The sequence below is a fragment of the Enoplosus armatus genome, chromosome 22 (assembly GCF_043641665.1).
Source record: "Enoplosus armatus isolate fEnoArm2 chromosome 22, fEnoArm2.hap1, whole genome shotgun sequence".
NCBI lineage: Eukaryota > Metazoa > Chordata > Actinopteri > Centrarchiformes > Enoplosidae > Enoplosus > Enoplosus armatus.
This window is the reverse complement of record NC_092201.1, coordinates 15,415,804-15,441,648: the sequence shown is the minus strand read 5'-3', so window position 1 is coordinate 15,441,648 and position 25,845 is coordinate 15,415,804. Positions and strand designations below refer to the sequence as shown.

General features: G+C 45.0%; 1 protein-coding gene across 5 annotated transcripts in view; it reads right to left on the bottom strand.

Moving 5' to 3' along the window:
- Window positions 1-201: 201 nt before the first annotated feature.
- kcnc2 (potassium voltage-gated channel, Shaw-related subfamily, member 2) overlaps window positions 202-25,845 on the bottom strand; it is a 67,408-nt gene continuing 41,764 nt past the window's right edge. Inside the window, exons 2-4 of one of the 5 annotated variants that reach the window (XM_070928850.1) lie at window positions 8,012-8,945; window positions 5,624-5,806; window positions 202-338 (exon numbers count right to left, since the gene is read on the bottom strand). In XM_070928850.1, coding sequence (XP_070784951.1) covers window positions 202-338; window positions 5,624-5,806; window positions 8,012-8,945 — 1,254 coding nt within the window. The remainder of the gene's footprint in view (window positions 339-5,623; window positions 5,807-8,011; window positions 8,946-25,845) is intronic. The other 4 variants (XM_070928851.1, XM_070928852.1, XM_070928853.1 and 1 more) reach the window with 4 other exon arrangements.

The window sequence follows — 25,845 nt, the reverse complement described above, 5'->3', positions numbered from 1 at the left end:
GTACCTTCAAGGAAAAGGGGGAAGTGGGGGAGTTGCTCAGGTTGCCCAAGCCACTAACATTAGTCTTAGCTACAAAGTTAAGTACTTATCCACTAGTCACGATATCTAGAACAGAGTTCAGATGTAATAGCAAAGGGAGGTGGTTTCTTTGCAGGTAGGGTGTGGGGTGGTTTAGGCCAAAGTGGCCCAGGGCTTGACGTCTCACAGGATGGAGGGGATGGGGGAGCGAGAGCGCCGCAGCGGGCAGGGCGATCCGTAGGGCGAGGCCACAGGAGACAACCTCAGGGCGTTACCAGCCAAGCCCGCTATGTTGTTTAAGCTCCGGGATTTCTCATAGCCTTCAGATGAGTGGGGCGACAAGAGAGGTGGTGGTGGTGGTGGTGGTGGTGGTGGAAGTGGTGGTGGTGGTTGTGGTTGTGCAGGAACAGGACATGAACACACACAGGCAGGCAGGCAGGCAGGCAGGCAGGCACGCAGGCAACGATCCGAGTCCGAGCCAGCCGAGTGAACCGAGACAAGACAGGAGACAGGAGTGAGACAGAGCAACAACAACATACTGTATGGTGAGTGCATGCTCAGCACACCTCCTGACAATGACAATAAGGCAGACTGGAGTCTTAGATAGGCAAGTGTTTCGAGCTGGAGCTGCTCTATACGGAGAAATAACCTCCGTGGATGAGTTAACCCAGTGGGTAGAGCCAAAGAACCGCAGTCTTTCTGGCTTAAGATGCATCCATCTACACTGGAAACTGGAAACTGGAAACCCTATCTGACCCGAAACAAAGTAAATAAGTAATCTCACACACTTGGGGGGGGGGGGGTGCTATCATTAAAATAATAAGGATATCAAATAACAGTTAGCTATTTTACTCTTAGCTCTAAAAGACGGCTGCTTAATTAGGAAACAAGACTGTAATTATGGGCAGCCAAAGGCGGAAAGTCTCCTGCTTCAGCCTTCTAGTTGTAAGTCTGAGTCAAGCTATGACTCACTCATCATTCAGCAAAGATGTCAACAAAGCGGTGGCAAAGTGGCTGCAAAGCAAACATCACTGGCAGTTATATTTAAATCAAATCCATTATTAATTCTGATTCAGTCACTTCAGATAATCACAAAGGAGCTGCACACCATTGTGTTACATAAACAAGTGGAACCTGCTCAGAAGAAGTTTTTTTTTTAGTTGTAATTATTTGACATTAGTCGCACCAAAATGTCTCTGTTTGCCATTTAGTTTGGTGCGATGCAGTGGTTATGAATGGAACTGTAATAATGAAATCACTGCTGTCATTTCTATTTTGAACCATTTCTGTTGCCATCGAGCTAACAATGGTTCTCTGGCTCCACCCGCTCACTCAGCTAATCCGACTGCTGCACCCTCCGCGGCGACTTCGCCTTTGAGGAATGCCTACAGCGTGTGATTACGGTTCCAGTCTGCCAGAGTTGAGTGTGGGACCATGTTAGTCAAATAAGTTAGCCGGGAAGAATAGAATCATAAATTAGCATTCATCCATCTCAAGGCACCATCGTTAGTATTTTCTCTCACAGGACATTTTTCAAAGACTATAATAAATGGTTTAGGAATGCTTATATTCACATTAAGGAACATAGTTCAAATACATACGACAGTCATACTGGTGAAGACTACCAACATGCACATTATGAATCAAATATCACAGACTGTTTATGCGTGTGTAAAATCAGGTTGTAGCCTGCTGATGATGATGAGGATGATCAAAAAGACTTTCATCATTAATGCTTCGATTATCTGTGCAGATTCACGCGTTGCAGCAGAGCTCAAACTTCTAAAAAAAAAAAAAAAAAAAAAAAATGCAGCACGTGATGCAACGCTGGCAAATTTGCATTGGGTCACTTGGTGCAAAACAAACAAGCAAACCAAAGCAGCCAGATCGCTGACAGAGCATGTCAGTCGGCTGGCGTAAACACTGATGAGGAGCAGCTAATGGAAACGTGGCCTCATTACCATGCTGCATACGGCGCCGCTTGTTTCACCGAGGGGAAGGGTGTAAATTAAACCGGCACTGTTTCAGAACCGGCCGAGCCAGGCAGAACAAAGCGCGGCCTGGGTCTACGCCAACAGGTAGCGGGGGACTAGAAAGGACCCAATGTTTTATGCATTAGCGCCAGTGTGGCGGCAACTGCAACCCGCCGGCTGAAGCAGCGGAGGCGGAGGCACAGCTGCTCGGCCGCCTACGTTGAAAAGACGAGACTGGCGAGGTGCCCTGCTGGGAGAGAGACCACCGTGGTGGACTGCCTTGGAGGATCTGGACCACATGTACAGTGGTTTAGCCTGCTAGTCCGTCTCAACACCCAGCGTGAAAACCATTAACAAGTTATTTTAATCTTGCCCTACAGTGCATTTTAGAACAACAAATAAAGCTGGATGATGTATGATCTCATTCGAATTTTTATGAAATGGGAGCTGAAATTCAATTTAACAAAATCCTGAATTTAGTGTGGCACCCTGATATGATAGCATTGATTTGCCTGCTGTAGAGTGACTGTCTTGCACCTGTTCTCTTGATGCCGTCCCTACCAAACTTTTCAAATTGATCTTTCATTGCTTTTTAAATGACATAGAAAATATTATTAATAGCTCCCTTGCGTGATCTCACTGCTGCCTTTGACACTGTTGATGATGACATTTTAATTTGAAGGCTTGATGTTTCAGTCGGTTTAGCAGGTCCTTTTCTTAACTTTCATCCTACCAAAAGGATAGATGTTTTTGTGTTTCATTAGGTAGTTTTAAAATCTGCTGAAACAACATTTTTCTCTGGGGTTCCACAAGGGTCAGTCCTCGGGCCACTGCTCTTCAATCTATACATGCAATATATCCCACCATTCACGTGCAGATGACACACAGTTTTACATTTCACTTTCCTCTGGTGATCTCGGTCCTGTTAACAAACTAGTAAACTGTAAACTGATGTCCAGGAACACAGACAAGACTGAGATACTCATAGTTGGTCCTAAAAGTCAGAGACAGAAAATGTATTCACGCTTAGCATCGCTGTCTCCGAAACACAGTGAGCAAGTCAGAAACCTTGACATTACTTTGGATTCTGATCTCAATTTAGAAAATGACGTTACCAATATCACCAGAACGGCGTTTTATCACTTAAACTTAGAGCATTCATGTCTCAAACTGACCCTCAGAAACTGGTTCACGCATTCATCTCAAGCTGGTTAGCCTACTGTAACGCTTTATTTGCAGGATTACCCAAACAATCAGTCGGACGACTACAGCTCATTCAGAACGCAGCAGCCGGAGTCCTTATACGTACAAGAAAATGTGAATATATCACTCCAGCCCTGACATCACTTCATTGGCTCCCAGTACAACACAGAATCACCCTCAAAATCCTGCTAAAAGTCTATAAAGCACTTTATGGGTTGGTTCCTCAGTATATTTCTGACTTGCTCACTGAATATAACCCGATCAGGCCTCTTAAGTCATCAGGTTTAGGTCTTCTAGCTCCAGTACCCAGAGTTAGATCCAGGTCCGGACAGGGTGCCTTTAGTTACTGCGGTCCTGCTCTCTGGAACAAGCTGCCTGCTGACTTGAGGTGACTTGTTTCTTGTACAGTTGGTTACATGTGCAGCTATGTGATAGGGCAGGGATTATATAACATTGAGAGCAGGACAGTTCAGATAGTCTCCTGGAGAGGCAGTTAACTTCTAATAGGAGGCAATTAGCCGAGATTTAACGCTTCCACATTAGAGTGCAGATTAACACAACATTAATGCCTCAAGATGCTCAAGATAAAATGGAGGACTTAATCTTACAAAAATGCTTTAGGCCTCAGTATTATATTGGTACGGTCGAGTGTTTTACAGAACTATTGTCTTTCATGATTTTGCTGCAGTGAACACCTATCGAATCAGCTGCAGTGTGGCCTCATTTCCACTGTGAGAGCTGCTCCGATTACACATTTTAGTTCATGACCTTTCCTGCCTTTGAAATCACGCGGAACAGCAGCGAGGCTTTCTGGAAATTCAGCAGATGTGAACTTCATGATGACCTTTAGCTTGGGTCAAAGTGTTTGGAAGGTCAAGCCCTTTGACGGAGTCTGACCTTTCCACCGATGCACTGCTACAAGACTGAAGGCGATGATTGACAGGCAAATCATCTGGACAAATCTGTTAATGACATTTCTCATTGGAAACAATATACACTGTTTGGATTTGCCAAAGTCATCTATTAGTCTTCATCCTCAAAACTACTTTTCTCATGTAAAAGTGAAGCATATTGTTGAAAATACTAACAATAAAGCATAATTCTAACCTAACTTATTGTGTATTTCTTTAGTAAACATCTGAATGGCGTTATCATCATGTCCCTTACATGTTTCAGAGTTAGCATGTGGCTTTCAAATGTATATTTAACAGCCTTTCGCAGGTCTCTAGTTTTTATCCGAGTCAGATGGAAAGATTAAAAAGTCCACCAGAAAAGGAGTTTTCAACCGATTCACAGTTAGTCAGTTAGCTCGCTGACAATCAGTCGGCAAATTCAATTAAATTGTGGCCGGTGGAAAATGAGAATCCTGCTTTTGTCTGAATTCAAGGACCCATTTTTGTTGTTTGAAATAAATAAAAAAAAAAAAAATAAAAGCTTTAGCTATTGTAACAAAGAGGGGCAGGGCTTAGCGAAGGGTCAGTAGGCTACATTTATATATATATATATATATATATATATATATATATATATATATATATATATTTACTTGTAAATGAATCCACTATGTTAGCTGGTGTTTTTTTAGCAGCAAATGAAGCAGCAGCAAATGTTAGCCTGTTACAATGTTACAAATGAAGAAGCCAAAATGTTTGTGAGCTGATGGATTAAAACCTTTTACTTTGACCATTTTAATTCCTCCGAGATATGTGAAATATCTGCCGGCGTATCATCACCTTAGGGGCAGATAATACACTGGGCAATTATATTTGGGAGCTGCAGATGGGCAATGAACCTGGCAACAGCCAAAAAAAAAAAAGTGAGACACGGGGTCAGACATTTATTCAAGTGTTTCCAGGCAACAGGAAAACATGAATAAATTGTGAAGAAAGCAACAGTTCTGAGTCAGCCGCATGGACACTGTTGCGCCTCAGAATTGCCAAAACAAAGTTGTGCTGCTGAGAGCCACAACAGCAGATCCACAGGTTACGTTACCTGAGCTGACTAGGCCTGAACAAACAGCCTTCCCCCTTCCAGGGATGTTGGTGTCCCAGTCACTATAGGATACGGATCAGCCGATGAGGATTTTGACTGATCTTTTTCTTAAAGCAAGTCGTGCTCTGACATCTGTATTGTTATGGTAAAACATATCTGAAATATGAACTGCTGACTGTGTGTTAATTCAATGAATATTTCACACATACTGAAAAATAGAACGCGTGGTCGCAGGAAATCCCTTCGAGATGAAACCTAACCCAGACGTGTAAGTGATGACTAATGAATCCTAAATGCAGTACTAATGCACAACAGCAAGCGTGGATTCCAGAATGATTCTCTAAGACAAGAAAACATTGCACGGCTTTTGAAAGACTCTACTTTTATAAAAATGACTTTATTCAAAGTTCAATTAAATCGCACTGAAAAGCACGAGCACGCGCAGTTACCTGTTTTTCGTAGCCCTCCGTCTGCAGGGCAGCTGTAGTCACTGGCAGCGAGCAGGAAGCACGTCCCCCCACTCCGGTGGTCCTGTTCCCGGGTGCTGGACCTTCGCATGGGAACCCTCTCCTCTGGAGACATGGTCAGGTCACTGCCTCCGCTGCAGTCTGCTGACAGAACTGTGAGAAAAGAAGCAAGTTGGAGATCTGCAATATTCTGACTGGCCTTCTTTTTTTTTCTTTTTAATACTGGTTCCAGTAATAAATTTAACATCCAGTTCATAAAATGTATAATATTCTGACATAAAGGGTTTTCAGCTTTCAATCCTGAGTTTATAACAGTACAATCAGTGATAATAATAATAAAAAAAAAAGCCATAGGCAATGAATTTACCACACCATTAAAGCTTCATAGTGGCATCAGTAATTCCATCATTTTCAACAGAGATACTACTGAATAATTACATAATCTGACAGTGATAAAAAAAAATGTCGTCTTAGATACAAGTCGATGGGGAACTAGTCAGTTACTGTTCCTGTTCAGTGACAGCCACCTTTCTTTGCGTCTTTCGCGTAATATTTCCACAATGACTTGATGGCTTGATTACACGACTGTTGCGTTGTAACAGCGTTGATTTCTTCCTTATCTACTACACAGATCCTGCTTTAAAAGGAGAAGTAGCGTTCATTCAGCATGCCACCAAGACCAAGGAGGAAGCTTAAACTGCTAATGTGCCATTTTGACACACATCACATCACGTAATATTGTCCTTTTTTATTTGCACCGGCTAAAAATTCAAAGAAAGAAAACTAACATTAACTAAACGCAAATGTGTTCAATTAAATTAAATCCAATCCGACGTAAATCCAAAACACCTTAAATGATTTATTACGCACAAAATATGTAATATTTCACTATTTCCAAACAATACTTTTCTGTCAAAAGAGAGCTTACATTAAATCTACCTCTCTGATGCTTCTCTGTAATAACATTATAAAGAGTACGGTCGTGATGAATGAATGGGAAATGTACTTCCCAGTGGTATATTCTCAGTGATATACAGTATAAGCAGAGAGGGGGGGGGGGGGGGGCTTGTGGATGAGGGAATAGGGGAGTTTTCAGGGTGGGGTGGGGGTGGGGGTGTTGGTGTTGGTGTGTCAGGGGAATCGCAGTCACGACGAACATCAAACAGCCCTCCACATAAAAAGCCTGCGCCACATGTCTGAAGCGCCGTCGTGCAGGTCGAAGGTCAGACGGTGTGCAGCGCCACTGGATAAGAAGGACATTAGTTGTGTTCGAAATCACACACTATCACACTATTCATACTAATCATGGCGTCAAATCCACTATGTTGTTACGGTTGCCGAGCTATCGTCGGACAATCGCTGTTTGGGGAGTAGTTCAGGGGACTGTCAGTTAGGGATTGTGTGTGATTATTAATGCCAAAAGCATCAAATAGATCAGCATAATACAGCAATAATCATAATGTAATGTCCATACCAAAATGAATTTCTGCTGTCAACAACTAAAAAGTACATTTCTTTGGGTTATAAATGGGGTAAATGATAAAGGTTTAATATTAGTTACACGCAGCATGTATTAAATGGAACCTTTCACATTGAAACATAAAGCAAGCGAGTCAATCTTGAGGACACTGAAGAGGAAAGTAACCCAGCAGACTGTGTGTTTCATATGACCTCTAAGGAAATCACACAGGTGACTAAACCGCATTGACTCTGCTGGTGCATTCAGTTGAGGCATTCTCTTTTTATTATTCTATGATTCGGAGACTTAATAAACAAATAGACTGTGAAGAGCACAGAGCGCACCTACCCTCAGGAATGTCTGCTCTAGAAATCAAAGAGAGTCAGTATATGGAGGTTGACAGGGAGCTTGATTAATTTCCATCAATATCAGATGTGTAAGAGCAAATTACTGACACGCGCCCAGAGGGAAAAACAGCCACCCACGATCTGAACAGGAGATGAACTATCCTCACTGGAAGAAAGGACTTGGACACAAGGACTTCTTATCAGCGTGAGCTATTTCACACAACCATCTCCTACTCTCAAAATCTTTTGCATTGCCTTCCTTATCACTGTGGCAACCAGAGATGAAGGCTGCAAGGCAAAAGAGTTCAGTCTTCTGTGAGGGAGCTGCTGGGGTGCTCGTGAGTCTCCAGGGGAAAGGTTTCTAGTCTCGGGGGGGGGGGGGATCTGTCAAATGAACAATGCTTTCTACCGGAGAATGAGGTGGATTCCTGGAGTCTCGCTGCTGTCACTACATAAATAGCACCATTTGGTGTAACTTGAACGTTACTTCTGAGGGGTGGTTGCTCATGACTTTGTCCCCCATATGGCCTTGGTCTGGCCATATGATCTTACCTGAGCGGTTGCGTTCTAGTACCCTGCTCCCTTTGACGTGGCACAGGTCACCTTGAGTGCTGTTGCAGGTGGTGTTGAGATCAGCTTTGCAGTAGGTTGGGGACCCTCCCTGTACTACCTGAGGGATGTGTTTCTTCCTCTTCTTGGGCAGCTTCTGCTTGGCCATGGCCAGGGAGTAGTACATTCCAAAGTTATTGACGATAACAGGCACGGGCATGGCTATCGTCAGCACACCTGCCAAGGCGCACAATGCGCCCACAACCATGCCTGACCAGGTCTCTGGATACATGTCGCCATAGCCCAGTGTCGTCATGGTTACCACGGCCCACCAGAAGCCGATGGGGATGTTCTTGAACTTGGTGTGAAGGCTAGCAGTGGGGTCATTGGGCTTAGCGCCTATTCGTTCGGCGTAGTAGATCATGGTGGCAAAAATTAACACTCCCAACGCTAGGAAGATGATGAGCAGCAGGAATTCATTGGTGCTGGCCCGTAACGTGTGGCCCAGCACCCTTAGCCCCACGAAATGACGCGTGAGCTTGAAGATACGCAGGATACGAACAAAGCGCACCACCCTGAGGAAACCCAACACATCCTTTGCAGCCTTCGAAGAAAGGCCACTCAGCCCTACCTCCAAGTAGAAAGGCAGGATAGCCACAAAGTCGATGATGTTGAGAACGCTCTTAATAAACTCCAACTTGACCGGGCAAAAGGTCACACGCACCAGGAACTCGATGGTGAACCAAAACACGCAAACGCCCTCCACGTAGGTGAGCGCAGGGTCAGTTTCGATCTCGTACTGGGGGCCAGAGTCCGGCACGCTGCTGTTCCGCGTCTGCTCCGTCTTGTTGATGATGGTGTTGAAAGCCTCATGGGTCTCCAAGCAGAAGGTGGTGATGGAGACCAGGATGAAGAACAAAGATGCAAAGGCAATAAACTACAGGAGAGGAAAAGAGAAACACACGTTATATTTCAAATCGTTTGAACCTCGAGAGTGAGCTCAGACAAGTTTAATTAACTTGCATCAATTTTGAATGGACTCCAGAGAGAGGAGCAATCTATTAGCAAGAGCAACAAATAAACACAGACCTCCCCGTCGCTCCTGGTGGGAATGTAGCACGGGAATGCAGATGCAGTGAGATTTAATTTACTGCCAAACATACCATCGCTAGTAAAACAAGGCGAAAGTGGTTAAACCAACCGAGCAAACACAAGACTTCAGAATCAGTGGGGAATTGGGAAATGGCGTTTATTTCTGAGGGTTCAATTTATGTTGTGCTTTTGCATTTTGTACATTTGTGTAAATCTCTTACTGTGTCTTATTGCCAAGTCATGCCACGTCTCCATGTAAAAAAAAAAAGTTGTGAGTGTTTTTAAACCACGCATTTAAGTAGCAGCGATAGCAATGCAAACATGAAGAACTGCATGTAGATCAGTGTAGAGTAGTTCCCAAACTGTTTGGCATGTGACTCCGAGCCTGTAAGTTCGTAGGAGGGGTCTATCTGATCATTTGAAGGACAACTAAAAAAGACAAAGTAAGTGGAAGGAGGATTAACATCCCACATCCTGGCGAGCCGATATTGGTTCTTACAAATTATTACGGACCTTGAAAGCATCACTAAATGATTTCAAAACCATTAATAAGCCATTACTTACAACCTCCGTATAGTTTTCAAGAGTTACGTGTTAGGCATGACAAACTAATCTTGACTCATGGTTCACTTACTAGCCTTTTCCGGAGCTTTTAGTAACATGTCGAGGTCTTTAACACGGCTATAGTTCGCTCGGTTGTCATGGAGATGGCTCAGTTGTCATCACATGACGTGATGTGGTGTTTGGCAGCAGATATGAGTGGCCTTCTTGATCCCTGAAGGCCAACTCCGTCCGCAAAGGAAGGAACATTCACGCTGTACTTCTCGGGTATTCATTAATCCACAGAGTCGTGTATTGATTGAGTGGCAGTTGAACAATTACGTCCAATCAATCAAAATTCAATCAAAACTCTGTGACTGGCACAACCCCACCTTTGAGATGGAAGTTTGGGAGGCAGAGTGACAAAACCTTTTCAAGCAAATGTGCCGATGCTCCCCGGCAGGACGCAGACAGTTCTCGCCATTACTAGGAACACTGTGTCACCTCCAACACTGTCTGCGATCATTTGTTTTGCGAGTCTCAAAATAGAACACAACACAGGCGTTGTAACGTTTCCAAATGAAAGCCATCTTTTCGCACTCGCCCCCCCCCCCCCCTCGTGTCGGGTGTGACTGTGTCAAAAGGCAGAGATAGCGACATATGTACTGCCAACATAAATGGAACGCATTGAAATGGGAACTTTTTTTATTAGGACACAATATATTTGCCAGCGTTTAGGCGAGGTAATAGGGCAAAGGCAAGGTGACATCATTGAGTGTTCGATTTGTTCAAATGTTATTGGCAACAAGGGAAAGCACATGAGAGTGGCAGGTCAGCGGCACAAAGAAAAACATTTACAGTTTTGGCGCTTTGACAATAACACTGGAAACACAGCATCCAGAACGCCTCGATATGACGCACGACCACCTATGCCTGTTATTGAATGAAATTCCTATTCCAAAACGGCAACTCTGATCTTCGCTTGGCAAAACGATAGCGACGGTGATACGCTGCAGCTGAATCTGTATGGCAACAGTATTAGACGATGAGTCACATCCAGATTTTATTTTGCTGTTTTATTTTTTTCTCCCCCCGCTACACAGATCTGGTTTTGTTTTGGTCTTCTCCTGCAAAGTGTTTATCGAGCCACCTGTCAGAAGCAGAGCTCGCATCCAGCTTTTCCGCTGCCCTGGAAGAAGCTCGGGGTGATTTTTTTGCAAACATCCGCGGCTTTCTCCGAGAGCTAGACGGAGCAGATTTCCACACACACACACACACACGCAGCCTACTATGCTCCTTCTCCACCTTCCTCCCACAATCCATCCACCAGTGCGCTCTGCCTACTGAGCTCTAAAGAAGCCGTTTCACACCCTGCCTTGCTTTTGGATCGCATGACTCACACACTCTCAAAATATCATTGCCACTATTTGGGTCGCCCTGCTCTCCTGAACCGTGCGTGCGCACTCACTCCACACTGCCGTTGGCGTGCGCTCTCGTCACACATTCTACACATTTCTTTATCGTCCTAGAAGTGAAGGTTTGTCCTGCTCATTCACTGGCATGTTGTTTTGTTTTGTTTTTTGAAAGGCCCAGCATGTCGCAACATCTTGACGGATCTTCGCCCGACATTTGCAGCATACAATAACACTGAACATGTTTTCAGTCTCTTTGCAGCACTGTAAGCCATCTTCCTGTTCACAAAATGCTCACAATCACCTCTACTTCCAGCCAAAAGGTTTGGCCCTGCTTTGTATGTGCCTTTTAAACACTGACCTTGTAATTTTCTTTCATATTATCCCTCAGACGCATTATGTCCGCTTGCGCTTACGTACAGAGGTGATGTACTGAAAGTTAGGTTTTCGGGTTGCTGTTAATGCAGAAACTCCTCTCTGTACTGGTCTAGGTTGTAGGCGGAAATAAACAAGACACAACGTTTCTGCCGTTGACCTCACTTGTAGACCTGTGCAGTACAGTGTACTGTATGTTAAGGACTTTTTTACTTTTATTTTTTTTTTTTTTTACAGCTTTTGCTAAGAAATATGAGCATGAGATGCTGTGGAACCTGTCACATGTCGAAAGTCAACAAAAAGCCACTGAATTATATGAAATCTGAAAAATGTAACCTTTTTTTTTTTATTTGACTTTAACAGCTTGTTGTCTTTCAGAAGAAATGATGGATTGCAAATTTGCAGATTTAGAATCACAAGCTAACAAATAACTGGCAAGGGTTTAATAACTGCGCAGCACTTTTCCACACCCATACCGTGGAGGTGATCATCTAACTAATACTCTTTCAGCGGTAGTATGTAGTATGGATTTTTCTGTAAGCTCTGATATTTCCAAGCTGGTGCTAGCTAACATGAAAGTGCCTCAAAAAGTCAAACGAATGTGGATGTCTCAGAGCCAAAGTCCGTCACACAGGGTAATCAAACCCAAATGTAACGGCTACAGTGCATGGTTTCCGACCCTTGCACAACCAACTCTGCAGTAAAAACACCTCGAGTTGTGCTATTGCTGTCAGGTTGTAAACATGGGAGTCTTTCTCATCTCCTCCATCCATTCTAAATGTACACGCAGCAGCACCAACATTTGTCTAGTTACTGACTAAGAATAGAAAAGCTTAACGCGCCACATAACAGTAACTGTTGACAGCTTTGATTCAAGTATTAGAGTTTTTTTTAGGGTGTCCCCCCCCCCCCCCCCCCACAGCAATCCTCGTCCTACTCCTCACTTCTGACTTTCTGTCCGTCTCGCCCCCTCTCTGTCGGCTGGAACGAGCAGCAGGACTACCTGAGCCGTTTCCTGAGGCTGCTCGGATGCTGTGCCAACTAATGACAACTGCCGTCTCGTGCTGGGGCTGTAATTTTGTCGCGCTCACGTCTGCAGAGCGAGCGATGTATCATCCTCCCCGCCGCACGCCGGCCTGTAACTGCTGGATCATGTCACATTAAACAGGCCAGACGCCAAACGCACATGCACACACATGCACACACATGCACACTGGCATGCGGGTGCACACACACTGATACGCCTGTTTATACACGCACGCGCGCAGCCTCACAAGGTTATTTGTGATAGACATTAAAAATGCAAAGGTGATTGCAACAGGCACATGCCTCTCGACATCCTGACTTCCAGCACACACACACACACACACACACACACACACACACACACACTCTGCATGCTAAATAAGTCCTGCACTTCTATGGATCGCTCTTTGAAGGCACCACGCAGCGCGGGGCGGATGTAGCACAGACAGTCCATCTCTGAACAATGCAGATCTAATTTAGCCCGAGGACTCGCCCCGCTTTTCGCCCATCGTTTTCATTACGTTCAAGGCAAGGTGGCTGGCGCAGAGGTCAAGCCTGTGACTCTCAAGATGAGGTGAAGTCTTTCAAAAGAAAGAAAAGAAGAAAGAAAGAAAGAAAGAAAGAAAGAAAGAAAGAAAGAACCTAATGTATGATGGACCACGGCCTTATGGTTAGATGTCCGGGTGTTCAAAGGACAGGGAACAGCCAAAAAAAAAAACGCCTACTTTTTCTCTGAAGCATAATTTCCATGAAACCTAAAGAAGAAATTCAACCTATAAGTTGCTCATGGACGCATCTGTGTCGATCCCATCCATGCCAGTCGACACGTTTTTTCTCGGAATGAATTCTGGCACTGACGCAGGAAGACGGCGTCCACGGTCTTAATCCCACCCACAAACCTCTGATTAGCTCAAATGTTTTTCCAACTGGGGAAACGGTCGCCAATCAGCACAACAGCAGACCTGTTTGATCCGTTAAAAAAAATAAAATAAAATCAGAGCTGTGGGTGAGGTCTGGAACCAGGCTAAGCGGATGATCCCTAATGATTTTGGTGACCCCCCCCCCCCCCCGATGTTTCATTGACCCGAACTTTAATCCATGGATTTCTATTAAAAAAAAAAAAAAATGCAGAGGATATTTAAGATCCCCAGAGGATGAATTCTGCTTTATCGACCCCCCTGACTTTTCCTCCTGTGCTATCATTAGACCAACATTTCCACAACTCTAACAGAGATTATCTCTAATTAGCAGATTGCCATGAAATTTGTTGAGCGTGTTCATGTTCCCAAGATTATAAACCCCTCGGATTTCAATGGCAGCATCACTTTTTCTCCAGTGCGGCCTTGAGGGCAGAATGTACATTTTTAGCACACTACTGGGAAGAACAACAAACTAGTCAGAGGAGGTTTGTTCTGTTCAGCACATTTGTATTGCAGACCGAAATGAACATTTCAGTCTCCATGGGCAACTAACAAGGCATTATACTTTAGTGTTGCTTTAAGTCAGACTGAAATATCAAGGATCTTTTTTTCTTCTCCCCCTTACAAGAAACCATTTGCTATTCTTCATTGTTATTCACTATAAACAACAACTGGCTAGATGATTCACAGCAAACACAATGAACATAAAACCCTTCATTTTGTTTTGCCAGTTTCTCCTTTCAGCATTGTTTCATTGTGCCCGAGTTGAATGTTTTCATATCGGTGCTGCATCACATTAAGCTCAGATTCCCATCAGTCACTCGGAGACAGAGGGAGAGCTGGAAGTCTCCTCCAGGAAAGGATCAATCATGAACATGTTTCCCTACGCGCGTTATTGTCACATCCAGGCTGTGTTGGTCCTCGTTAGCGAGGAAAAACTGGGTGGAATGATGGCACATGGCGTGCATTTCAAAATAGCCTGGAAATGAAAAGTAGATGTTGACGGCAATAAAGACGACACAACTCTAAATGACTGTGATAATCTTTAAATGCTGCTTTCATAAGCTCCATGTTTTTAACTAACAGGCTCTGTGTGTCTTCCTGGATGTACTGTACAAACGGAGGGATTTATTAGGACTTAGCAGATTCAGTCAGCAGCTCCATCGCCACCGCCAAACACTGATGGGATGCGATCGCTGTCACAGTCCTGAAGCAGGGAGGCCCTTCTCACAAGATGCCTCTGCCACTCCCTGGAACTGTCCGCGGCCGAGGGAAGAGACGAGGAAAATGCCAGATCAAACGGCTTCGATCACTCGATCCCCACGGAGGATTACATCTGCCATTTGGCCCGGAGCCGCCCGAGCCGGCCGGGCCAGGGCGCTGACACTGGGGCTATGCAGCCTCAGGTTGTAAACAGTAACTGATACACCGGCATTGGACGTCACATTAGAACGCTAATGGAAACCTTGCAGGTTACAGCGGGCGAACCAGCCTGTCGACAATCGGCGATAAATCAGCTGTGACGAACCTGCAGCCTCTGGTCTGTTCATGTACGCTTTATTTTGTACAGCAGATTATACAATGTATTCCATAAATAGATGGAAAAAAAGAAAAAAGATTTTGAGTATAAAACCCCCAAAACACAATATAATCCAATATCATCTTAACATGGACACACGAGGTAATAATGTCATGACACAGCAGGCAAAAGCAATGTGACATCAAAATATTACTGCAGAGATCCGGGTATTTTGCCAACCCGGAACTGGATCCAAAGAACCGGCTGAACCCAATCCTTCTCTAGCCACAAGTCCAGCTGTTTAATACCTAACCTTAAACTACTTCAACTTGATATAACGTGTGCCCAGTTAGTGGGAATCAAACTAATTCATCCCGGTGTCTGACCGGCAGCGTAACGGTGACGCTTTCCTCTCACCCCCCCCCTCCCCCCACCTGATTGTGCCTCACTGAGGAGTTTGCAACCACTTTCCTACGTGTAAAAACTCGCAATCCCAGACATTGCGATGTGCAGCTCTAAATAATTACCGCAAAGCGAATGTGCAACATTCCACCTGCCACCTGCTGAGCTGAAATTTGCAGTTAAAAAGTTCAGTAGCAACAAGTTTTTCGAAACACAGCGTATGTATTTTTTTGGAATTTTGAACCAAGCCTTAATATAGTTTGGACACAGTCTTTGGGAATAGAGATACTGAGTTTTGAAATCTTGGGGATGTATATTATAGTAAGGGAAATTAGCTGCCAAGCTGGAGAGTGATTTGCCTAAATGAATCTTAAATTGAAACCTACCAGTATTTGAAATATTCTGTGGTAAATCCTGGTAGCTCTAGCACTCTCTCAGAAAGCTAAAAACAGAACGACCCTCGTGGGTCACACATTTTTCCGTACATCCCTTCATCTGTTGGCACAGCAACACGTTGGATGGGCAAATCTTGGCACCCTCCCGCTGCAAAATCCCCCTCGCACGCACAACCAGGCAGCCCACCACTCTGCTCAGGCTCTGCCTCAGAAACCACCCTGCCGGCTCGGCCAATCGGAGTGCTCGCTGCCCCCCCCCCCCCCTCCTCGGGACTGCCACCATCTGTTTGACACTGTGAGTGGAGGCTGTCGCTCCGATCCTGGCCTGAGACCGCCTTCCACCGCCTCTGTAAGCCGCTGTGACATCACCAAGCTAAGGGGACCCCGGAGGTGCTCTCAAACACACACACACACACACACACACACACACACGTCTACACACTGTCATAATTAAACCTGTGGGGTTTGGGGGTTTGGGCTCGTATGTGGTTAGCCTTCTGTTTCTGCATGATTGCCCGGGTATAATTTCAATCTGTGCTCGGGGCTTTTTTCACTGAGTCCACACATGATGTCTGCAGACGTGTTAAACTGCACGTCCACACGACTGCAGCCAACTGCAGCACACATGTAACACTGTGGAAGGTAAACCCACCTTCAGCCTGTTTACCCAGATTTTTTAGACCAGTTAAAAGCCACTTGCTTTGACTGGTGTTTATTCCCCTCCAGCTCTTTAATTCATCCTTATATGGGGAGACTGACCCCTGACCAACGGCTGCACGGCAACTGGACCAAAACGTATGCATTAACAACTTATTGCAATTCACAGTATAACTGCAGACTGGGTGGATTGTTGTAAAAACCCTTGACTAATGAATTAGTAATAATAATAATAATAATAGCAGGCTTAATAATTGCAGACTCCTTGACTTTTGCTGCTGGTTTCTGAGAAAGTAAGAAACCAGTGGCCCTTTATTAGTGACCTACTAACAAATGTAACTGCAGACTTATTAGAAAGTGAGAAATGGTTTATTAACGTCTATAGATTTTCCATTCTTAATAATGATTTATAACTAATTTGCAACGCATTAGTAAATGATTTATTAGCCATTAATAAACGCTGCACTAACCAATATTTTTTATATCAAATGACTGCGCGTAACGTGAAATTCAACACAAAACGTGACCCTAAATGAATGTTGCCCTGAGCGTTGATTTGTTTGCTAGGTAACTTTGCCAAAACAATGTCATAAGGTGATAATGTGACGATATTAGGGGGGGGGGGGGGGGGGGCTTACTCTGCTGCCCCCCAGTGGCCAAACAAATCAATGAATGGAGGTTTAAGCTGTTAGCTACAATTTAAAAGATGACAAAGGGTTCATATTTTCATAACGCAACACGTTCTGCATCCATGTCAGCTTGTGTCAAATGATGTAAGTGACACTGAGACAAGGTCGTCCAAGGGGAATAAAACAAACATTCTTCACTGTAAAGATGAATTGCTTCATGCTGCTAAAGGGTAGCCCTTATTTGAAATGACCACGACATCACTGGATGTATGCGCAGGGAGAAGGATGCGCGCAGCCAGAGCTGTCCTCTATTTCCGTCTATGTCTCTCTCTCTCCCACAGACTCAGAGCTCGGCTCCAGCTGGAAGCAGAGACCCCCGGCAAGAGACATCCCTCCGTCTGTTGCTCTGTGTCTGTCACTCAGTACTGGTGTGTCTCTTCAAAGCGAGCACCCCCCACCACCACCACCACCACCACCACCACCAACCCACCTTACTGACAACACACCAGGGAGCGACACTGATCACCTAGTTAATGACAGGAGCATCACTCTCTCCCTCCCTCCCTCCCTCCCTTCCTCCATTTCTTCATGCTGCCTAGTAACCAATGAACCAGGGCTTGTAAACAAAAGTCAAATAGACTCCACGGCTGATTGCTTATGAGCTTTGGCAACCTATGATCCCACCAGGTTAGAGGGTTTTTGGCAGCTGGATGGAGTCAGAAAAAAACACAACAACCCCTGATTCCCTCCAGCTCTGCTAACTTTAGCAGCTAACTTCATTTTGGACAAATCTGCAAGAGGCTTCGTGTCCCATACGTTGCGAGGAAAGTCAGTGTTGAGTCGGGAACAGTGAGCGTGGAGCGAGTCCAACTTCCGTGAAGGGGACCGGCTCATGTCCCTCACACTTGTTGTTGTTTAGATCAACAACCACAGTGTTTCCTGGATCTTCGCCAAGTGCTTTAGAGTCCTAACCTTAACCCGACCTTAACCACTGAATGTGTCATTGAATGTCACTTGGGGTTTTGTCCTGTATCAACGTCTGTCTCCAGGAGAGGACGGGAACGAGGCGTGTGTGACAACCGTGGGAGCGATGCCGACCGCGTGGTCGAGGGGGGCCAACCGCTTCGACATTAAAAACGAAGTGATCCAAACTTCAACCGACCTTAAACTGAGACAACGAGCTTCTTTCGTCAAGCGTCCCTGATCAGAATGCATCGTGTTCACTGGCCTGTCTCCTGGACGTCACCATTTATAGACTACTATTTTGAAAAAGCAAATCAGTTAAGGGAGAAAGCGTAATGGGGCAACATCATTCAGAAACTTTCTTGTGAGGCCACCCTCCACTCCGACCACCTCCCAAAAAAAAAAACCTTCCAGCATGCAAGCTCCCCCTCTGTCACCTGCACACTTCTCTGACAGGGAGAGGTGAGGAAAGCCACACACACACACACACACACACACACACACACACACACACTCACACACATTGTATTAATAGGTTTAAATCCCTGGGGCCACCACTACATGCAGCATCCACACACACCACTGTGTAAATGACAGGTTTGGGTGTCAGTCACACAGGAAAATAACATCTTCTCCACCGACAGAGGCATCAGTATCCCAGAATGCAATGCAGCAAGACATGCTGGGTTGAAACACTGGCTCTATTTGAAACCGCCTACTACATACTACAGACAAACGCGCGCTGCTTTTTTTTTTTTTATAGTTGCATCCAGTATTAAATCGATTTATTTGGCAGCATGCTCTGCCAGGGAAACCGGCTAAACGAGGCCTTGAGGATCTAACATGGGTGAAGATTCAGTACCTGGGTCGCTTATTTCTCACCTCAAATTTGTTTCCGAAAAACAGATTTTCGGTGGACTGTTGAGGTGACATAAGTGGGACACAGCATGCGAGGCAGACCGGTCCGACGCATACTGGAGATTTTTTTTTTTTTCCCTCATCAGTACGACATCCGGGGTGTTTTTGACATCCTGCACGTTTTGCTTTTGTTTGCATACTGCGTACTGCATACTACATTCTGGCCAAATCAGTACGCACTGCTAGTATAGTAGGCGGCTTCCAATACAACCCCGTGAATCTGGAAGTCACGACTGGTTCTTTCTCGCTCTCTCTCTCTCTTTTTTTTTTTTTTTTGCTCTTTCACTAACTCAGCCTGCTGTCATGTAGACAGTAACAGAATAAGGAAGTCAATAACAGCACTTTTTTTTTTTTGTTTTGTTTTTCTTATTCACTTCTTTGACCTTTTTAGTGTGAATGAAGGGGGAAGTGGATGACAAGTCCTTATGTTTATTCATGCTGTTTTCTGCTGCTGCTGCTGCTCTCGTTGTAATTCACTCTGGATAGGACAGCCTGCTAAATACATACAATACAAACAAAGTGCATCGAGGAGGGGAGGATAGAAGACTCTCCTCTCGGTGTATCATCATATCTTGGGCATTGTAAAGGCTAACGTGCAGTATATGCTGTCGGAATCTTGAACCACTGAATTTAGTCTCTCGTCTGCAGAGCGTGCGTGTTCGAAATGATGGACCTCCTAACAGGTCCCGCGGGCTTCCTGAACCTTTTGATGACTGTCTTCTTCAGAGCCCGGGCCATTAGTTATATACACATCCAGCATATCTGCTCAGACATGCTGTGTGATAACTGAGCCAGCCTGTAGGAGGAGAACGGTGCATGCTGGGAAACAGACATGATGTCTGTATTTGCAAGTTCTGTCACATTGAGCTCCCCGTTCTAAAATTAAACAGTGGTTAAATCAACATTATGCAGCGTAGTTAGCTGAGTGGCTCATTTAAAGACCATCGTAGCGCATACATAATTAAACCGCCAAGTAATTGATTTCCATCTCAGCCTTATTCTATAGAGACAAGGCTGGATGATATTTCTTTTATTAAATAAAGCAGGGATAAAAATAAAGCGTGTGCCTGGGAGGACAGTGATGAGTCCCAGGGAATATCAGAGAGGGAAGACAGGGAAGGAGGCTAGTAATGAATTGCCCTACATTACAATGAAGTCCCCAAACAAAAGCATGTTTTTGTCGTACTCAGGGCTGCACTTTTTCTCTTGATCAGCCGCCACCATGGTAACGGCACCTTTTCCTTTCTTTTTTTGGGGGGTTTTTGTGACAGCTCCAGATGGTGAATCGCAAAGGGGAAGAAAAAAAACTGGGATGCGGAGGAGGCAGCGGAGGGGAAAATGAACGGTTGTGCTCGCTGGCAGGAAAAAGGGTTTCCCCCTCTTCCTCACTCCCTATCTCCCTTTCCCTTAACATGATGGGAAAAAAAAAAATCAGCTTTTTTTTTTGTTGTTGTTGCTGTTTTTAGTGCAGACAGATGACAAAACACGAGCGGGGTTTGCTGTCACTCACTTAACTCAAGGGATGGGTTTCAATAAATTGTTGTCGCCGCTAATTTAGAATCAACAGCTGACAAAGGAGCGGGCGTCGCCGAAAAACAGATGCCTGACTCCGAACCAAAGAATGAACAAAAACACAGAAGCGTTTCCACATGACAGGAGGACTGTCATGGACCCCCCCCCCCCCCCCCCCCCCCCCGCCCCCCGCTCACACACACACACAACTTCCTCCCCATCCTCATTATACGGCTCGCTGTGACATGACAGCCAGCTCACTCGGGGAACCCTTCTAAACCCATAGCTTTCGGGCAACCAACCAGATGCCGGGGCTAAAAATAGCCTATCAAAAATTACCAGGCGTTCCAATTTGAATAATTCATTGTCACTTTAAGTCGGTGAAGTCGGCGTTGGAGGGGAGGAGGGTGGGGAGCTGAGGTACAGACGGATGAATCCCTGCCAGCCACTGTCGTCTCCATTTACACAGAGACTCAAAGGGTCGAGAGAGAGAGAGGCAGATTTAAAAGTCCTGCTCCCCATTTTGCACGCTCCGACGCAGGAAGTGGAGATGTCACTGATACCCAAACAACATGGTAACGAATTGGTTGGCGGAAAAGGAGAACAATGTGTATTATGGAAGAAGAGGTGCTGGTGACTGCAAAGATCTTCTATTATCAATGGCTTGAGCAAAACGCACATCAGTCAGCTTTATCAGGCTCATGACTTATTGCTATTTATTAGGGTTTGGGTACCGTAGCTATGGGCAAGATTTTGGTCATGATATTGCTTGCTTTCTTTAAAGGGCCACTTGACTGATTTTACATAAAGGTCAGTTTGCTAGTCAAGAGGAGCCATACTCAGCTTGTGAAAACAGCTCTGGAGGAGCTGAGAAAAGAACTGCGAGGACGTCATTTACAACAGAAAGCCTGAGTTACGTAACTCGTAATCGTAGTCCAATCAAGTTGGTGTGGTGAGAAGTGCAGGATCCAGAGTTTTTGGAGTTTACTGGGGACAAAAGTCAGGAAACAAAGTCAATTCTCAAATAGTGGCCGGGGCCTTTATTTACCTCAAATGGTGCGAGCTAGTTCAGCAGCACTGCGATTCACATGTGACATGTCAATTTGGCGGTCCATTCGAGCTGTAAAAAAGGTCCCATTTCCCATCTCTCCCTCTGCCTGTCAGTGCCACTGCGGCCCTGCGTCAGTATTGCAGCCCGTTCGTTCAGCCCCACCACCACCACCACACCAGCATCCACCTGCTGGCTCCGGCTTGGGAGGTTAAGATATTTGCTCATCGCCCCCCAATGTCTCTATGTAAACACAATGAGTGATAAGTTTGGAGGCTAGACGCCAAACTCCAACACTGTTGTAGCTATTGCCATGCTGTTTTGCCCTACAGTTTGGCTGGGACATTACAAATGAGTAATCCAGAATCATATTTTCATGGTTTGTTTCAATTATTAAAATTGTTTTAAATGCTGTCCTCTTACTGCCCAGCTGTTCAAATCCAGATGACAGATTCTTTTCTATAGTTGCACTCACACAAAATAAAACTTAAGAAGGAGTGATGTGATAATTTTTGCCCTGGATCAGTCTTTGGTCAAGATTGTTTGGCTATAAGCAGCCTGAGAGGAAGCCTGCAGCCATGACTCAGGGCTGATTGAAGACCACAGACTCTGCATTTTGGGGTGTATTCATGTACAGATGACGCCCCTAAAAAGATGCTCTGTTTTTTTTGGTTAAAAGGTTAATTGTTGACAAGAATAGTAGCTTAAATGTTTTTATATGAAACATTACAACATTATTTATCAGGTCTCTATCAAGAAAGCTATAGATGATAATAAAGCATCAATAGTACAGCAATTACAGTTTGGTTTTTCTTGTATTCTGCCATTATCATGGGAAGCCTGATCTCTTGTGTGGGCAGTGTTTTGGGGCAACAAAGACACGCAACGTTCCTACTAACCATCCAGAAAGAGGGTCTGAAATATCGGTTTCCTCTCACCACCATGGGCCCTGTGTCATTAAATAGTCCCTCAGCTGCCGTTGCCTGTCAAAGCTGCCCCAAAAACATGCCTGGTAGAAAACAAAGAGCATAAGACGAGGATGAAAGTGAGCAGCGGGCCGACAGCATGTGAGCGCTCATCGTAACATCACTCAAAATAAAACAAAGGCTGCGTTCAACCTCTCCAGTCAGACAAAAATACTCCTGCTTGAAGAAACCCGGGGAGACTGTGATACTAAATATAACCAACACGCCTCCCTCTCGCTGCCTCTCTCTTTCATCTGTTCATCTGCCCATCAATATCTTGTGTCATCGACTCATGAAAGCTGATGTTCATGTGAGCACGTGTGCGGTACCGCAGCGCCAATATTAGCGGTGACTGCGCTGGTGTCGTTCAGTGAGACTCCATCCATTAGCGGCGTCACCAGGACATGACAGGACTGAGCGGAGGGCTGGTTAGCAGGCATTCAGGATGGACTTCTGAAACTGACAATAAGTTAGCATTAATGCAGTTTACTCTTCTATCTATCCTTCCCTAGCTCATTGTATTTTTCCACCTTCAACGTGGAAATATCTGAGTGAGATTTTGAGTGTCACACACTCTATGCATCCATTCCGAATCCCTCCGCTACTCAACTTCCAACTTGAATGTGAGGGAAACGAGGAGTCAATAAGAGTCAATATGGGACGATCCCGTATTATATGGGACGGGTGGCAACCCTGCCATTTCCTTTTTTTTCCCCTTTGGTCTTGACACACGTTTCATAATCTGTTAGCCATTTTCCTCACCACCGATTGTCTTCTTCAACGCGCCTAAATTGTATTTGTTTCTAAATTCTATCTTAATGATCTAATAATAGTTCCTAGTTGTAGTTTTGAATGTCTGATAACCATTTTGCTCAACTTTTGTTTTGTTTTGGGGATTTGAGGGTTCAGACCTCATTTTGGAATAAAACTTGTAGAAACTCTTTTGAATGGAAAGAATCAAATTGCTGTAAATGTGGGACGTTTTTTCTGTTGGACTGCACCGACATCTGAAACTTTGACAGCTTTTTAGCTCTCCTCTTTCCTAAACGTCACAGTGGGATTGTAGCATCCATCCATTGCCCCAAAGCCACCCCACTCTCTAAAAGAAAGTTGCCACTATGCAAATCATAGCTTATCTTAATAGCCCAAAAAGATGCCATTACACACACCCATTTCCCAGTGAGGACACTGACTGCCCATATTCCAAATAAACGATGCACTCCTTTGATTCCGCGTTCAAATCCCGCTCCCAAATCCTCGGAGACTAAATGTGACATTAATCACATTTCAAGGCTGGGAAACATCTGAGAGTCCGACATGATAATCTGAAACGGAGACGGATCAGAAAGACAAAGCTCCAATGGAAGACGAGTAGCCTCATTTGACTTAACAGCCTTGATGTTTCAGTGGCCCACAACGCGTTTGATTCGGAGTGGCACAGAGCGCCCGGGGGCCCGGCTGCCTCTTAAGTTGAGGAAGCACGGTCTGACAACAGGGTCTAGAGCTGTTGTATCGGCTGAGGTGGAGAAAGGCGGACGTGCTGAAGGTGTGCGAAACAGAATGGTTTAGTTATTTCACATTTGTCTAATGTGTGTTACTCAACACCTACTGCCTCCGTCAGGAAAAATATTGACGAGTTGAACATCCAGGTGGCTCAGACACACGCTGTGAAAATCAGACATCCAAGGGGATTGTTTTTGGCATTAAATCCCATCTTTCACTACTTTGGCTACCTCATGGAAGCAAAACAAACACAGTGACAGAACATAGCAAGTGTCTCAAAACATGACATGAAAGACGCAATATGTCTTAAAACGCAGAGAGGGAAAACAGAGATTTACTATCATCGGAGAATTACGTGTCTGAAGCATAGACTGTATAACAGAAGTGGATGTTTGCCACAGAGACGTCCCCCCTTGGTTTGTGCACTACCGTTTCGAAGCCTCGAGGTTGGCATTTTTGCCGCTGCCATCTTGTTTTTTTTGGAAGCAGAAGTGACCATGTTTGGACGAGAGGGTGGAGTTGGGGATCTGAGAACCCAAAGACAATACGCACACCTACCTATACCGGAAACTTGACTACCTGGCTCCTGGCTACACCGTGCGAAGTAGCTGCTAGCTAAGTTAGCTTGTAAATGTACTTACGACTCCTTTTCTATTAGTGCAACTCTCTGTATCGTCAGAAATTTGAACTTTTGTTCTGTGGGCCCAAAAACCTGAAGCCCAAGAACTATTTTGGCCCATTAAGCAACTTTCATAGGAATGAATAGGCCCTTAATACACCCGTGAATGCAGCCAATGCCTTGCATTAGCTTCGGGAACTGGGGGGGGGGGGTTCTGCTCAGTAACGTCGGGCCGTAAAGACATGGGTATGAGCCATGGGCTGGGGTCTTGGGCCTGCACAGAACTCTAACTTGCTTAATACTTACACTTGACATTTCAAGTCAAGGCCTGACTTGGACAACACGAGTAACATGAGCCAACTTTGACTACTGAGAGCAATCACAGGCTAAAACATGCAAAGCCACCGGTGAGGCCCTTTAAGGCGCCAACGTTTGCACAAGTGAGACCTGTTTTTTTGGCCTCTCTGGATTCCAGACTTTGTGCCCAACACTTTGCGAGCGCGTGTCGGTCCATGTGACGGGCGTTTGGAAAGGAACACACTGCACAGTAGCGTATCCAGCTCGGTAAAACGCACAGATTGGAGCGCTTCTTCCTCCTGTCATCCATTTGTAGATAAGTGGAGAGGAACATATGATTTGTGTATGTGCCCGTGTGAACGTGTGTGTCCCTGTGTGTATTTGCCTCCGTGCTGGAGTGTAAAAATTGATGTCAGTATCCGGGCTTTTTTTTTTTTTCTTCTTTCTTTTCCTCCGTTGTGATTAAAAGCCTAGTTGGCAGGCATTTGCTCAGCCCTCCCAAGATTTCCTGAATACATGAATACATTATTGTCATTTAAAAGAAACAAACATGCAATTATATGGAGAGCAGGAATAAAGGAGAGTAACAAGCCCAGGCAAACCGCTATACGTACTCCCTCCGTGTGTGACCGAGAGCACACACGAAGACTCTCAACACAAACGCACCACCTCCTGCTGACTTCCGCAGCCCTTCCCTTCAATCGCAACCAGCTAAAAACAACATGTACCTTCTCCAATAAATGCGCCTATTATCTGTCACTTTGCTATTCTCGGTGTTCTGACGGGCTTCCTGCTCCAGATTTCGTCGGCTTAATTCAGCCAAAAGCTGCACCGAAATGGGTCACACACACACACACACACACAAACAAACACACACACAAATAGCTGGGCTGGCAGGGTCCGAAGCAGAGCAGTCTGGGTGCAAAGTCCTCCTCCCTCGCCGTGGCGCAGGTTGTACCAGACTATTGAAATTCAAACCCAATGTGAGCTACACGCATGTATGCCAAGTCGGCCTGTTCGCCCCCAGGCTCTGATAAATAAACTA